The following is a 13,330-nucleotide window of genomic DNA, read 5'->3' as shown; positions in this document are numbered from 1 at the left end:
TTATAAAAAAATCTAGAAGATGAATGAAGAGAAAAATATTAATTCAGAAGATGTCTGAAGTTTAATAGTGGTTTTCCTGGGACATGAAATTATAGGAAATTTAAAATTTTTATTACACATATTTTGTTTTCTAAACGTTCTGTAATAAACCCATGTCCCTTTCTAATAGGTGAAGATGCTATTGCAAAGCAGAAGGGCCGCGAACACAGGGCCTCTAACAAGACAGCCTTTGGAACCAGCAGGACTTCGGTTCAAGGTGTGACTGCACGCTGTAGGTGCATCGCCAGATTAAAGGACTCAAACTCTCTACATCCACTTCTCAGCTTGTAAAATAGAAAAAAACAACAGCAATTTTTGAAGCTGGCTACGGAAGAGATTAAAAAAACAATGTTTGTGAAGAAAGTGCCTGGCCTGATGCCAGCAGAGCTAGGCCTTGCACGGACTTCAGGCGACAGCCAAGCTTCCGTTCTTGACCCCGACTATTCCTACTGGCGTCACACGAAGGCAATGACATCACAGGCTCTGGAAGTAGATAGATGAGGGTTCAAATCCTGGCCCTCCCTTCTTCCGAGGGATTAGTTAGTCTCTGAACCTTGTCTTCGCATCAGTAAAACGAGTATATCTCACAGATTTATCGCTGGGTGCCCCAGGAAATGTCTGCACAGGGTGAGCACTCAATGCCATTTTTATTACCGCGCAACCTCCTCGGGCACCCTTCCTTTCCCACCTGCACACGATCAGAAGTGCTTTGCAAACACTCACATGCAGCCTTTGCCGCAGAAGGTTTTGTCTGAAATAAATGAAACCTGTCCCTGAGCCCACTGTCAGAGAGGAGAGTTTTAGTGAGACAGTTCTCATACACACAGGAGGAGTCAGGCAACCCCCCCTTCCTTCCTTAGCTCCGCTCGCTTACCCGTTCATTCAACGAACCTTCACTGACCACCAATTATGTGCCCGGCCCTGCGTACCTCCTACTGGCAAAGGAGGAACAAACGAAAGCAGAAAAGAGAGACAAGTAACTATATCTAGGAACTGTTTCTTTCGGAACTCAAGAGTCCCCTGTACAGGGTTAGTCTGGCCTCTTCCCAGGTGTTCTTTCCTGTGAAGCCCCCAACTTCCATCAAGAGCCATCGGGTTAGATGAGGCTTAGGGACCACCAGGTGTATCCCTTCCCTGAGGTCAGGAGTCATTCATGGTGCCCCCGCCTGTCCCCCGAATGGCAGCCCCAGGAGCCCTCCACACACACTCATGCGCACACACACCCACGCTCTCACACACATACACACCTGCGCACATACACACTCATGCGCACACCCACGCGCACACACACACACACACACTTCCAGCACCAGGAAGGAAACATGGGTCTAGCCTACTGTTACCTTTGTGTGACAAGGTGCTCCCTCGAAAGTTCAAAGTTCTCTTCTCTTGTTTGTGGGTGTCAAATGCCCAAAAGAGGTTCACCACATAGCCATTCACCTGCCAGGAGCCAGAGCACAGGTCACAGGAGAGCAGTCACAGAGCACTGCAGACACACCGGGCGCCCTCTGCCAGGGTGTCCCAGCTGTCTCCATCCCTACGACAGGCGGGTGGTTCCTTTCGGTCTTTACACCAGTCCTGTCTGTGCTACCATTGAGTGTTTATGTGTACTCTGCCTACTTCCAAAAACAAACGTAGTACCATTTATAATATAAAATATAGATTCAATGGAACAAAAACATTAATACAGAATAAAAGAACAAGAACCAATTAATAAAGGCAGAAAGAGGAAAAACTAAAAAAATAATCAGGTTACGATAATTAAGGATTAATCTTAGCTCCAGTGGTCTTTGCTGTCCATGCCAAGAGGTCAGTTCGAAGGGGATTTGGTTAGACCTCACTGCCTACCAGGAGTAAGTATACACATGCCTCAGGGAAGACCACCTTTCCCAAGTCCTGAGCCCATGGAAGAATTTGATCTCAAGATCTTTAAATATTGGACAACAAATAAAAGGTTTCCAAGACCAAAGACTAGATAGATGTGGTCCACATAAGGCCATTTATTGCATCACCTATCTCTGAAGCCAAAGGCATGACACCCAAGTGTCGTTCAGTATATGGCACAAGGATTCTGAAGGCTCTTTGTCCCCCCAACACCTCACAGACGTGGAGGATTGTGCGGGGCTCGGACACACAAGGACACAGTGGAAGGTAGTGTCGTCTTGAGAAACCACAGAGCACAGGTAACTGTGCCGAGGCTGGCTCTGCAGATGGGCTGGGTGGAGCAGGCGGTGATGATGGAAGAGGAAGGCACTGGGTGGGCCTAAGTGGCTGCTTCCAAGCGCCTGACTCTCTCTCCCCTGAGACTCTTCCGCCTCGGGAGCCTCTGCCTTAGCACTCAGCACTAGGAAATCTAACAAAGCGGGATTTCACGGGGCACACGTACTCTGTTCACACCACTGCCTGGTTTGCATTCTAGCTGTGAACCATTTAATCACAGGGATAAAAAAGAGGGGCACCAGGCAGAGGCAGAATAAGTCCCTGCGGAGACCAAGGCTGCTCTTCAGGGGGAAAAGGCCCAGCCTAAGTGTGGTGTGCCGGCTTCCCTGGACCTCTCTGGGTCAGTTTCCACACACAGCAAAGCCCCATCTAACAGCTGTTAGGAATTTCAATGCTACCTTGATGTCGGCCTCCATGGTCAGGGTGAAGCTCAGCCAAATGTCCCCACAGCTGTCAACATGGATCTCTGGGGGTGGGATCACTGAAACGGAAAGGATTTCAGGAAGAGAAACCACATGATGAGAAGGGAGGCAGGTGAGGCTTAACCGCCTTTCAGCTCAAGAGACAAGAGTGACCCTTCGGTGGAGGAGAAAGGGCACTTCTCTGGCTGTTTCCCCTCGTCTGCCTCCCACGCCACAGTGCTCCTGAAGCTGTGCAGCTGCCTGCTGGGCACACAGCCATCCCGGCAGGTAAGTCGGGTGGCGACGCTCCATCACGTAAGTGCCCCGCAGCAGCCCGTCTCCCCGGGGCAGAGGGAGCGGTGAGCACCACCTTTATTGGCCCCGACAGAGACTCAGTGGCCTCAAGCCCGTGGGGAAGGACTGCAGGAGGCACATGGACGTACAGGGGTGTGTGGCAAATGGAAAGAACAGTCTCTAGCATCTGGCAAACTTGACTTCAAATTCCTGTTTAGACATAACTGAGTAACCTGGGGCAAGTACTGATCCTCACTGCGCCTGCAGATGCAGACTGCACTTTATAGAGAGCTGGGAAAAGTCACTAAAATGAGGTATGTGAAGTGTCTAGCACTGAACTAATGTTCCCTTTCTCTCCCTGTCCAGTCAAGTCCCCCTGGAAAAGTCACTGGCATCTGGAAGAGAGGGCAGAGGGGAAGGAGGGCAGCAGAGAGAGAAGCCAGCTCTCAGCCCATGTGACCAGCGTCACACTGGTCCCGGTGAAGGTCTGCCCACAGAGGCCGGCAGAGCGCCATTGTACAAAATCTAGACAGGCTTGATGGGATAACTCTCAGGAGATAATCTTTAAATGACAAGTTGTACACAGACTCTCAGCGTGCAGGCCTCTTATACAGGCAAGGCAAGGGAGATTCAAGGAGTGGAAGAGATTCAGTGGCAAAGAGATGTGTCAAAATCGAGAGGAGTTCCTCCAGGTAATCAATCATAGCTTGAGGAAAACACAATAACCAGGGAAGAACAGCAGGAGTTTCAGGCAGCTGACTCAGAGCAAAACGGTGCAGGTGCTGCTATAAAGCTGACCTGAGTATAATCACGTGACTGGGGATTAGTCATGATCCCCTCCAAACACGCTTCCGCAGCTACAGACAGAGCTTAAGAATACTTGTGGGATTGATAAAAATCAAGAGATCAATTCATATAGAACAACAAACACAGTGCTTCGTCCACAGAAAGCGCTGGCCATCTGACCGGTGCGGCTCCCTGGGTTTAACATCATTCCGCAAAGGGAAAGGACGCCGGTTCGATTCCCAGTCAGGGCACATGCCTGGGTTGCGGGTTTGGGCCCAGGTCAAGGGCAGGTGTGAGAGACAGCTGACGGATGTTCCTCTCTCACATGGATGCTTCTCCCCCTCTCTTTCTCTCTCCCTTCCCCCTCTCTAAAAGTAACTGGTGGCTAACCAGTGGCTTTTCTCATTGTCATTAATCCACTACATTCACTAATGGGGTGCTTCTGGTCGATGCCACTGCTATTTTTCTCCTTTGTCTTCTTAACATTATTAGGATATAAGGTCACAGATATTTCACAACAAATACTTTTTGACTCAGCACACTGCTGCCTCCTGCACATACCCTAACCAAACACGCGCCAGGAGCTAAAAATTCATCAAAATCATGTAGAAGAATTTTACGAGAAGCAACCACCCACTGAGATTGTCAGAGGCAGGTGCAGCTTGTGCCTAGGAAGCTCGAGGTATGTTTTTCGTTGACCTTCCGAGGTCCCTTCTTTTCAGTATGTACAGTCAGTGTACGTCGACCCTGACTTTGTAGAAGGAAATGATGCCACAATAAAAATTCAAGGGTGGTGTGAATTCAGTGCCCCTTTCTAATCCCCACAAGCACACAAGCACCTGCTCCAAAGACTGGACGGCTTCAGTAACTATGGCTGCCTCTGGCCCTGATCTCGGCTGCCCTCAACATCCTAAAGGCCCCCAGATAGTGATTCTTCAGGACCCAGAGCCAACTTTTCAGATTCAGGTTAAAGTAAAATACCCAATCCCATTCTGTCCAAGTGCACCAACAAAAGTGCCCAGTGCCAAGGCCAAGATCAAGAAAAACACTCGGGCAGCAGAGTTGTAGTCTGTCTCCCAAAGTGCGCCAGAACCTTCACTTAGTCGCTTCAGTCCACTCACTCATCAACTATTCCATTGGCTCATACTGAGCAGAGGAAACCAGACCAGGTCTCTGCCCTCAGAAGGCACATGTGCCAGATGATGAGCCACCACTCAGCCAATGGGGCCACACAGTGGCCACATGTCCCAGCCAGTGCAGGGTTCACGGCGGTTAAGGGCACAGGCCTGGGGGTCAGGCAGCTCAGGTTCCTATCTCGCTCTGTTATTTCCTGACTGTGATAACTGAGGTAACCTCTCTGTAGTTCCTCATCTGTTCTTAGAGCTGTCCTTAGGGTTCAATCAGATGAGCTGATGCACGCAAAGTAGAACACACTCCAGAGTATCAGTCTTTGGTGGCCATCAGCCACCATAACATCAGCTTCAGTGCTAGAAACTCCCCCCTGCACATCATGTGTCGATGCCCCGGGAGATGCCGCGAGCACCCGCCCGGCGCTCTGCTGAGAACATCGCAGCTGAGCATGTGTCTGCCGTGGGAAGGACGGACGCCTTCTGCACTAAATATTGTGCATAAGCACAAAGGCCAGGCCTGATGGCCCCTGCAGCCCCTTCACATGCCTGCATTAGAGGAAGTGCTCAGTTCTGTCCTGACCGCGTGGCTCAAGGGGCTGGGCATCATCCCGCAGGGCAGAAGGTCGCTGGTTTGACTCCCGCTCAGGGCACATGCCTGGGTTGTGGGTTCCGGCCCTCATCAGGGCACCTCCTAGAGGCACCGGTCCATGTCTCTCTCGCTCTTTCTCCCTTCCTTCCCCTCCCTCTAAAAATAAATACATTTTGAAAACCTTTAAAAAAAAAAAAAAAAAAAAGGCAATGCTCAGTTCTAGCAGGAGGAAGAGTCACCCAGGAAAATGGAACCTATAGCTGGGAAGACACCAGAAAAGCACATGCTGGGGAAAGAGGCCATGAAGATTTTCTCATCTCTGCGTCTGCGTCTTCCCATCCCCCCGGAAGTTGCTTCTGCAGGGCTGCTGACTTCTCTGCATCTGCAAACGTGGGAACCACTTACCTTTTCCTTTGGTGGTGGTGATGGTCTTAGGGTCACTCCAGTTTCCTATTCCACGACTCGTGACCGCAGCCACCTGCTCAAACCAGAGCATGGATTAGTGTGCAATACAGGCAACACGCCGAGCAGCAGGAGTTCCAAGTGAGCTAAGAGAGTGAGGCCTTGGCAATGGAGAGGAAACGGTAATACAGAGGGATCCGGGATGTTCAAAGGCCCCAGAAACTGAAGTGAGAGGGGAAGAGGCAACGGGAAGGAGCCCGGGGCACAGGGAATGGGCCCGCGCTGAGATTATGAAATGCCGAGGCTGTTCCAAGGAGCAGAGGTGTGAGTGTGTGTGTCGATATCCAGACTCAGGATTGTACGCACACGTGAAAGGGGCGGTGAGGAACTTCCTGCTGTAAGGCAGCCCACGCAGGCACTTAATGCTCTCACTAAGCATGTCTGCACAAAATCTGCCTCTTTTTTGCTCAAAATAGTGATTGTATATTTCATAGGAGCCTCATCGTATCAGTTTACAAATGCCACTTATACAGCTGCAGCGCCCTGTGGCTACAGAGAAGGCGGAAAGAGGTCGGTGCGAAGGTACAGGAGCTGGAGGGTTTGCAGAACACCTGAGCGAAGGGCAGGTAAAGCAGCGTTTCCAAAATTCTTGGTTACCCGAGGGAAGTCTGATTTCAAGTTCTCTGTGACAGTGGTTTCGGAGACTGGGAGAAAATGATCACCCCCAGGGAGGGGTAGGGTACGAGGCGTATCGCTAATAAGCATCACACAACGCTAACTAGGGAGCTCTCAGGACCCTGCCCGTCCCGCCCCGTCCTAAGCCTGAGCCGCTGGCGGGGACGGGTGGGAACTCACTCTGACAGTGTACTGCGTGTTGACCAGTAAGCTCTTTATTTCTGTCAGGTTGCCCGCAGCCCTCTGGGAGGCCCACATCCTGGAACCACTCCTGCTGTACTCCACCTACAGTGAGGAGGAAAATTCTCAGTAAAACATCACCAAAGGTCTGTCTGGGGCATCCTAACTCCTTACAAGGACACCAGAGCAGAGAGCAGAAGAGGGGATGCAAATGTTCTTAGCAATAGACCCTTATTTGCAAATCAAATCACAGAACATGCCTCAGCTCCAGAACAGGCCCAGAAATCTGCTCCGCACCCCGACCCACACGGCCCACTCCTGCAAGGTACTCACAATGTATTCTCGAATGAGGCCGTGGGTGTGGACGGGAGGAGCCCAGTGGCCCACAATCACACCTTCCACTTCCCTAGGGAGTGACAGCTGGAGATTTTGAGGGGCATCCGGCACTAGAAAAGAGGAGTTAAAACCCAAATGCTACTGGTCAACTGGAGGAACTTCCCTGAGCTTAGAACAAGGACAAGAAAGATTCTGGGCTGGCACTGTAACGTATCTACTACAAAGGGCTGTTGGTGGTATTCACGCTGACAAGAAACCTTCCGCTCTCCCAGAATGCAAGGTGCGCACCAGATCACAGTGCAGCCCCGTCGCAGAGGTGTTTGTGCCACAGGGCTGCAGGGTGGAGTGACTGGACATGCTGAGTCTCCATGGGCCCCGGGCCTCCAACAGCCGTTGTGATAAACAGTGTCTACCTGCTGCACAGGTGCACCTGCCAGACCCAACCCTGGAGGGAGGGCGGGGCCATAGGAGGAGGCTGCTGAGGCTGCACAGCAGCCCCTCCACCCCCATAGCCAAACTATGGCAGTGAGTGCTGGACAACATATGCCCTGCCCCCTGGCAGAGACAGGGCATGAGGAAGTCACCGTGCAAAGCCTCTAAGAGGCTAGAGAGCAATGGACGAAGGGAAAAGCCCTCCTGCTCCCTTCCAGGTCCTGATTGAAGGGAAAACGAAGGACACAGCAGCACGTGGACCTTAAAGGTCAACATGGCCGCAGCAGGAGGTGCTTCATTGCCTGGGTAAATGACAAGATTGGCTGGGGGGACTGAACCCTTCCAGAGTGCAAGGATGTTCTGACTAGGTGACTTAAACACAGGGACGGCAGAAACTCGCTTCTTCCGCCGGATCCAGGGCACGGATATGTGGGCTGAAGTGCTTGTGGGACCTGGTGGGCCCTGGAAGCTGCGTGGCTGGGCTCCGGGCTCCGGGCTCCGGGCCTCGGGCCTCACGGCCGGCATGACAGAGTCCCCACATGGCTGGCTGCAGTGGTGGGCACTGGCCCCAGGCTCCCAGCGCGGGAAGTGGCGGCAGTGGCGTGGTGGCGCTGGCCGTGCGTGCAGGCTCCGGGAAGGAGTCTGCGGCCCGACAGTGGCAGGGAAGCAGCAGAGCTGCCCGCATGCTCGAGCTGCAGCCACTGTGGCTCCCAAGGGAGGGTGCTTTTAAATGGGAGCAGGGACTCCGGGCGCAGCCTTGCGCTGGTCTGGCAGGAGGTGGCAGGGTTGCCCTCCAGGTGCTCTGGAGGGGTGCGCTCTGAGGCAGGAGCCTGCTATTCTCCCAAACTGTGCGGTCTTCAAATAAAAGGCCTTCTTCCTTTTTCACCCAACTTCTGCCTCTGGAATTTGCCTATTGGGTGGCAGTGGGCAGCTGGACCCCACTTTCTGTTTGGTGACACCCTGCCTCCCAGGGACTTCCCACTATAAACCCCTCTGGTAAGACCCCAACGAAGCTTACTGAAACCCCCTCTTTTGGTTTGGACTGAACCAATCCAGCCTTGGCCCACGAACCTCAAAGGAGTCCACCCAAGAGCCTCCAATAAAGGTCCTTCTCTCGGCTGGCACTGTCTCTACCACCCTGTGTGACCCCTTGAAGCCTGCGTGGACCTCTTCCAGGACCTGGGAGTAACAAACTCCTCCATTTCAGGTTCCCCTGTGGTCTTCTGTAAACCCGGGGCTCTACTCAACACAGACTAATGTCACAAAGTCACAGCACACAACTCCTTGCGGAAGCTGCCCGTGAAGGGCTCACAGAGCTGTGGACACACGAGTTCTGGCAAATATTTTTAAAACTTAGCCATGATATGTCTGACCTGTCTCTTCTTTTAATGATGATGAGCTTTTAAGTACCAAGTACTAGAAAATGCCTAGAGACAGAGGCTAGGTAAGACATGCAAAGGAGGGTGCTAGAGGGCAGAACCTGAAAACACCTTCTTAAGCGACAAGAACATTATGTGATATCATAAGAGTAGATGTTCAATACCTTCAGCGGGACCATGAAACTTAGCCACAATACTTCTACACATATGAGGCACATTGATTCTGTTCCCACATTCCAGGGCATTCTTGGGAAACTGAAAATCCCACATAAGGACATTATGTGCCATAAAAATAATCTGTAACACTTACATCCCTCTGGAGTCCTCAGAGTCACGAACTCGTTGGTATTATGCACCCTGCTCAGACACTGCACTTGGACTTTCACCTGATAGGTGGTGTCTGGCTTCAAGACTCTCAGTATCGTGTTTGTTTTGCTGCTGTGTGTCTCCAGAGTCTTCCACACGCTCTCTCCAACCACCCTGGCCAGGAGAAAAGACACGACCATGTGAAGCACGGGAGGCCCGACTGGCTCCGCTGACAACGCCGTTCCGTGCACACCGCAGGCACTGCAAAGCCTGCAGGGGCCGCGAGGACACTGGCTCCTCCCAGCAGAAACAGGACTCACCTGTAGTAGACATTATAGACACAAGAAGCAGCGGGCATCTTCTTGGGCCGTGTCCAGGTCAAAGTTACATCCCCAGAGAAGTCAGCTGTCCACTGGAGATTCTGTACTTTGTATACAGTTAATTCATCTAGAGAGGTGAAGGGGAAACCAGGAAAGATACCTTACAAATCCTTGGATTTCAGAAGAGGCAAGAGGTCCCGTGATTTCTGGAAGACTAAGCATGATCCAGACTATCAGGCCCCATCACCACTTAAAAGACACCCAGGAAGGTAGAGTTGAAACCTTCCCACACAGCCTCCCCCAGGGACTCCTAAATTTCCGGTAGTAATTTTTCCCTTGCATTCCGCCTCCTTGTCTGTACTCATTTAAAGCTGTTTCTTGATAGAGGCTGCTCTGAGTACAAGGCCCATGTCACAGCAGGACCTGTCACTGCTACAGACTCAATGTTCCCATCCCTAATATGCTGACACCCAAGCCCCACATGCAGTGGTGTTTGGAGGTGGGTCCTTTGGAAGGAGACTGGATCATGAAGTTGGAGCCCCTGAATGAGATTACAGTACTGTCTTCATGAGGGACCCCAGCGAGCTCCCTTGTCACATCCACCCCGTGAGGACGCAGTGAAAACCAGGGAACAGGAAGCACCAGACACCGAGCCTGCTGGTGTCTCGACCATGGACAGCCTCCAGACTCTAAGAAATGAATGTGTGTTGTGTGCAAGCCGTCCAGTCTGGGGTACTCTACTGCAGCACCCGGAAGGGACGAGGACAGTCAGTAAATATATTCCGCACAGAAGGACTGTGTTAACGCCGTCCCAAAGCCCGAGGCTCCGGGAGAGCAAAGGTGCATGGAAGACAAGCCTCAGACCAGCCTTTTCCGAACGGGGGTGAGATTAGCTAGAAGCTGTATGAGAGGCAGGACAAGCTTGGCCTCACCTGGTACTCCAAAACGGGGCCAAACTCTTCTTTCATTTTCAGACTGAGAAAAAGTTCCGAAGGGGTCCCTCTGGGGGTCCCCACAGGAGGACCGAGGACGAGCGCCACAGAAGCGGGGACAGGCACTCACCGCTGCAGGCCCTCTCGTCACTCTCATCAGAGCAGTCCAGGAAGCCGTCACAGCGCTCCGAGAGCAGGACGCAGGCCTCACCGTCCTCGCACCGGAACTCCCCGCTCAGGCAGGCCAAGCCGCCGTGCGTGGCTGCAACACAGGGAAGGGCCGTGGTTGGGAAAAGTGGTTCGCGCCCTGTGAGCTCATCGGCTTCTGCACCAAAACACGCCTCTGGGGTGACGAGCAGAAACCTGACAGGTGCTGTGAGGCCTGCTTATTCGACACTAACAATGGGAATCTGCCTTCATGATAAGCGAGAGCTTTGGCGTCCAGGTCGGGTTTCAATCCTGACTGTGTGATTGGAGCACACTGCTTAACAGCACTCAAGTTCAGGTCTCGTGTATAAAATGGGGGTGCCAACTCCATCGCTACCATGTCTACAGGGATCCAAGGAGGTCGCACACCTGGAAGAGTGCCTGGCAGGCAAGGGGCACAGTAAATCGTAACTGTAACTGTATATGGCTTCTGAGTGTTCTGTTACTACATGAGTTTGCAGTCCGCATGCAGCCCTGATTTCTGGTTTGAGTGATACTAATACGATGAATCACAATATTGAGATGCGTGCCCACATTATGTAGTATTTTAATTGTACAGATTTCAAAGTATTGTACCAGAAAGTGAAATATTGCAAAAAAGAGCATTGGTAAATTAAAAGTTGTACAACTTTGTGACTATAAACAATAATTAGACTGCATAAGGCTCTGAAAAGCAAGCAATGACTATAATTGCAGGTAACTATAAAAAGAGAAAAGAAGAGAGAGGCTATTGAAAAGATATGAATCTACAGTCCTAGGTGAGTCTGGACCAGGCTCAGGCACCGGTATTCAGACTGTCTTTAGAGAGGCTCACATCTGCCTGTCCAGCTCTGGACGGGAGGGGCCATGTGAGAAGCCACCTGCCATTGAGGGGCCTCTGAAATCACTCTTGCTCCTCCAGGGCAAGGATGCCCATGTTTTAACCTTGGAAACATGTTAAATGTCACCTTACGTGGCAAAAGGGCCTTGCAGATGTGATTAAGTTGATGGCCTTGACATAGGAAGTTTGTCCTAGATTACCTGGTGGGCCCAATCTGACCACTCAGGTCCTTCCCCGCGTGTGATCAGGTAGGAAGATGTGAGCGCAGAGGAGGCTGCTGGCTGGGGAAGGGGGAGGGGGGGGAGGGGGAGGGGGAAGGGCCGGGGAAGGGGGAAGGCCCCTCTCCAAGCTGGGTCAGCAAGCACTCAACACTCCCCAGAGCCTCCACAGCAACCAGCCCTGCCCACATCTGGGTTTTAGTCAGTAAAACTCACATCTGGTTTCCGACCTACAAAACTGTAAGAATGGAAATGTGCATTGCTTTAAGACATTAGGTTTGAGAAAGACAAATACCATATGACTTCACTCATACATGCAATCTAATGAACAAAATAAACTAACAGAATAGAAACAGAGGCATGGACACACGGAACAGACTGACAGCTGTCAGAGGGGAGGGGGAAGGTTGGGGCTGGTTGAAAGAAGGCGAAGGGATTAGACAGAGGACATATATGCATCACCCACAGACAGAGACAAAAGTGGTGATGGCCAGAGGGAAGCGGGGGTGGGGCTGGGTGGCGAAGGACAAATGGGTTGGGGAATGGGGACATCTGTAATAGTGTCAATAATAAAAAATAACTTTAAAAAAGCTTTCAGTTTGTGGTGATAGTTACAGTGGTCACAGAAAACTAACACATACTCAATCCTCTGTATCTGCCCAGATCTTACATTGGGGATTCTACCTTGGTTTTCTGAGTTCAAACTCTCATTTCTATTAGGACTCAAGACCAAATCGCCACCCCCCACCCCATCCCCCGTTCCCGGCAGCTCCTTCTTTCCACCCCATGTAAATACACACATTATTCCATATAATTACTATACCAATACTAAAAGAAATTGCCAAAGAGACCACTAAACCGTTGCAGTAATCTCAGAATAGAGAATCTATAAAACTGATGCTTAAGAGATTTTTTCTAGGGAACTTCTAAAAAACACAGATCCTTAGGAGCTGCCCTAAACCTACTGAAGCAGAAACAGGGAGCTGAGCATGTACAGTATTCATAAGCTCCAGAGCAAGTCAACAGGGTTCGCCAGGTTGAGGAACCCCTGTCCCAGAACAAGAACAGGTAATCCTGTCTCCCATCTGAAGTACTGCATCCCCTTCTGAAAAGCACACCTAGAGATGGAGGTAGAGAAACTGGACAATGTTCACATGAGAGCAACCAGAATGGTCAAGAGGAATGGATAAACAATTGGGGTGAAGAGGAAACACCAGATCAAGTGTCCTCAGCTAACGAGTTTTCATGTGAAGAAAAAAATTAAGACTTCTTTGCATGTCTCTAGAATGGAGATACAGACTTCAGTTAAATATATTTTTAGAAGAGCTCTCTAATACAGTAATTCTCAATGGGAGAAGGAAAGTGTCAAAACGACTTGTGAGGCTTTTTACAAACTATAATCTCCCATCTCCTGGAAAATTACTGTATGATAGAGGTGTTACATACTCAACTGAAATCGGTTTACCCTGGAGAGGTGGGAAGGAGGACTGAATTACAGATCAAACTGCATTAAGGCATTTAGAAAAGGTCTGAGAGCCACCAGTGTAACAGTCTCAGAAGCCCAAGATGGAATTCATCTATCTTTCTAGCCATCCATCCCCCCCACGTACCCATTGGTCCATCCACCAAACCACTTGCCCCATTCATCCATCCATTACCCATCC

The 13,330-nt window shown here is 50.9% G+C and overlaps 1 protein-coding gene across 1 annotated transcript in view; it reads right to left on the bottom strand.

The window, feature by feature from the left end:
• The window catches only part of SORL1 (sortilin related receptor 1), a 169,156-nt gene that overhangs the window by 13,803 nt on the left and 142,023 nt on the right, over positions 1–13,330 (bottom strand). Inside the window, exons 33-40 of the mRNA XM_090257292.1 lie at positions 10,552–10,683; positions 9,490–9,616; positions 9,174–9,343; positions 7,050–7,162; positions 6,717–6,821; positions 5,865–5,937; positions 2,658–2,740; positions 1,383–1,479 (exon numbers count right to left, since the gene is read on the bottom strand). Coding sequence (XP_090113418.1) covers positions 1,383–1,479; positions 2,658–2,740; positions 5,865–5,937; positions 6,717–6,821; positions 7,050–7,162; positions 9,174–9,343; positions 9,490–9,616; positions 10,552–10,683 — 900 coding nt within the window. The remainder of the gene's footprint in view (positions 1–1,382; positions 1,480–2,657; positions 2,741–5,864; positions 5,938–6,716; positions 6,822–7,049; positions 7,163–9,173; positions 9,344–9,489; positions 9,617–10,551; positions 10,684–13,330) is intronic.

The sequence above is a fragment of the Furipterus horrens genome, unplaced genomic scaffold (assembly GCF_987537825.1).
Source record: "Furipterus horrens unplaced genomic scaffold, mFurHor1.1.pri manual_scaffold_11, whole genome shotgun sequence".
Lineage (NCBI taxonomy): Eukaryota > Metazoa > Chordata > Mammalia > Chiroptera > Furipteridae > Furipterus > Furipterus horrens.
Note: the sequence above shows the minus strand (reverse complement) of the source record. Positions and strands in the feature narration are given on the sequence as shown.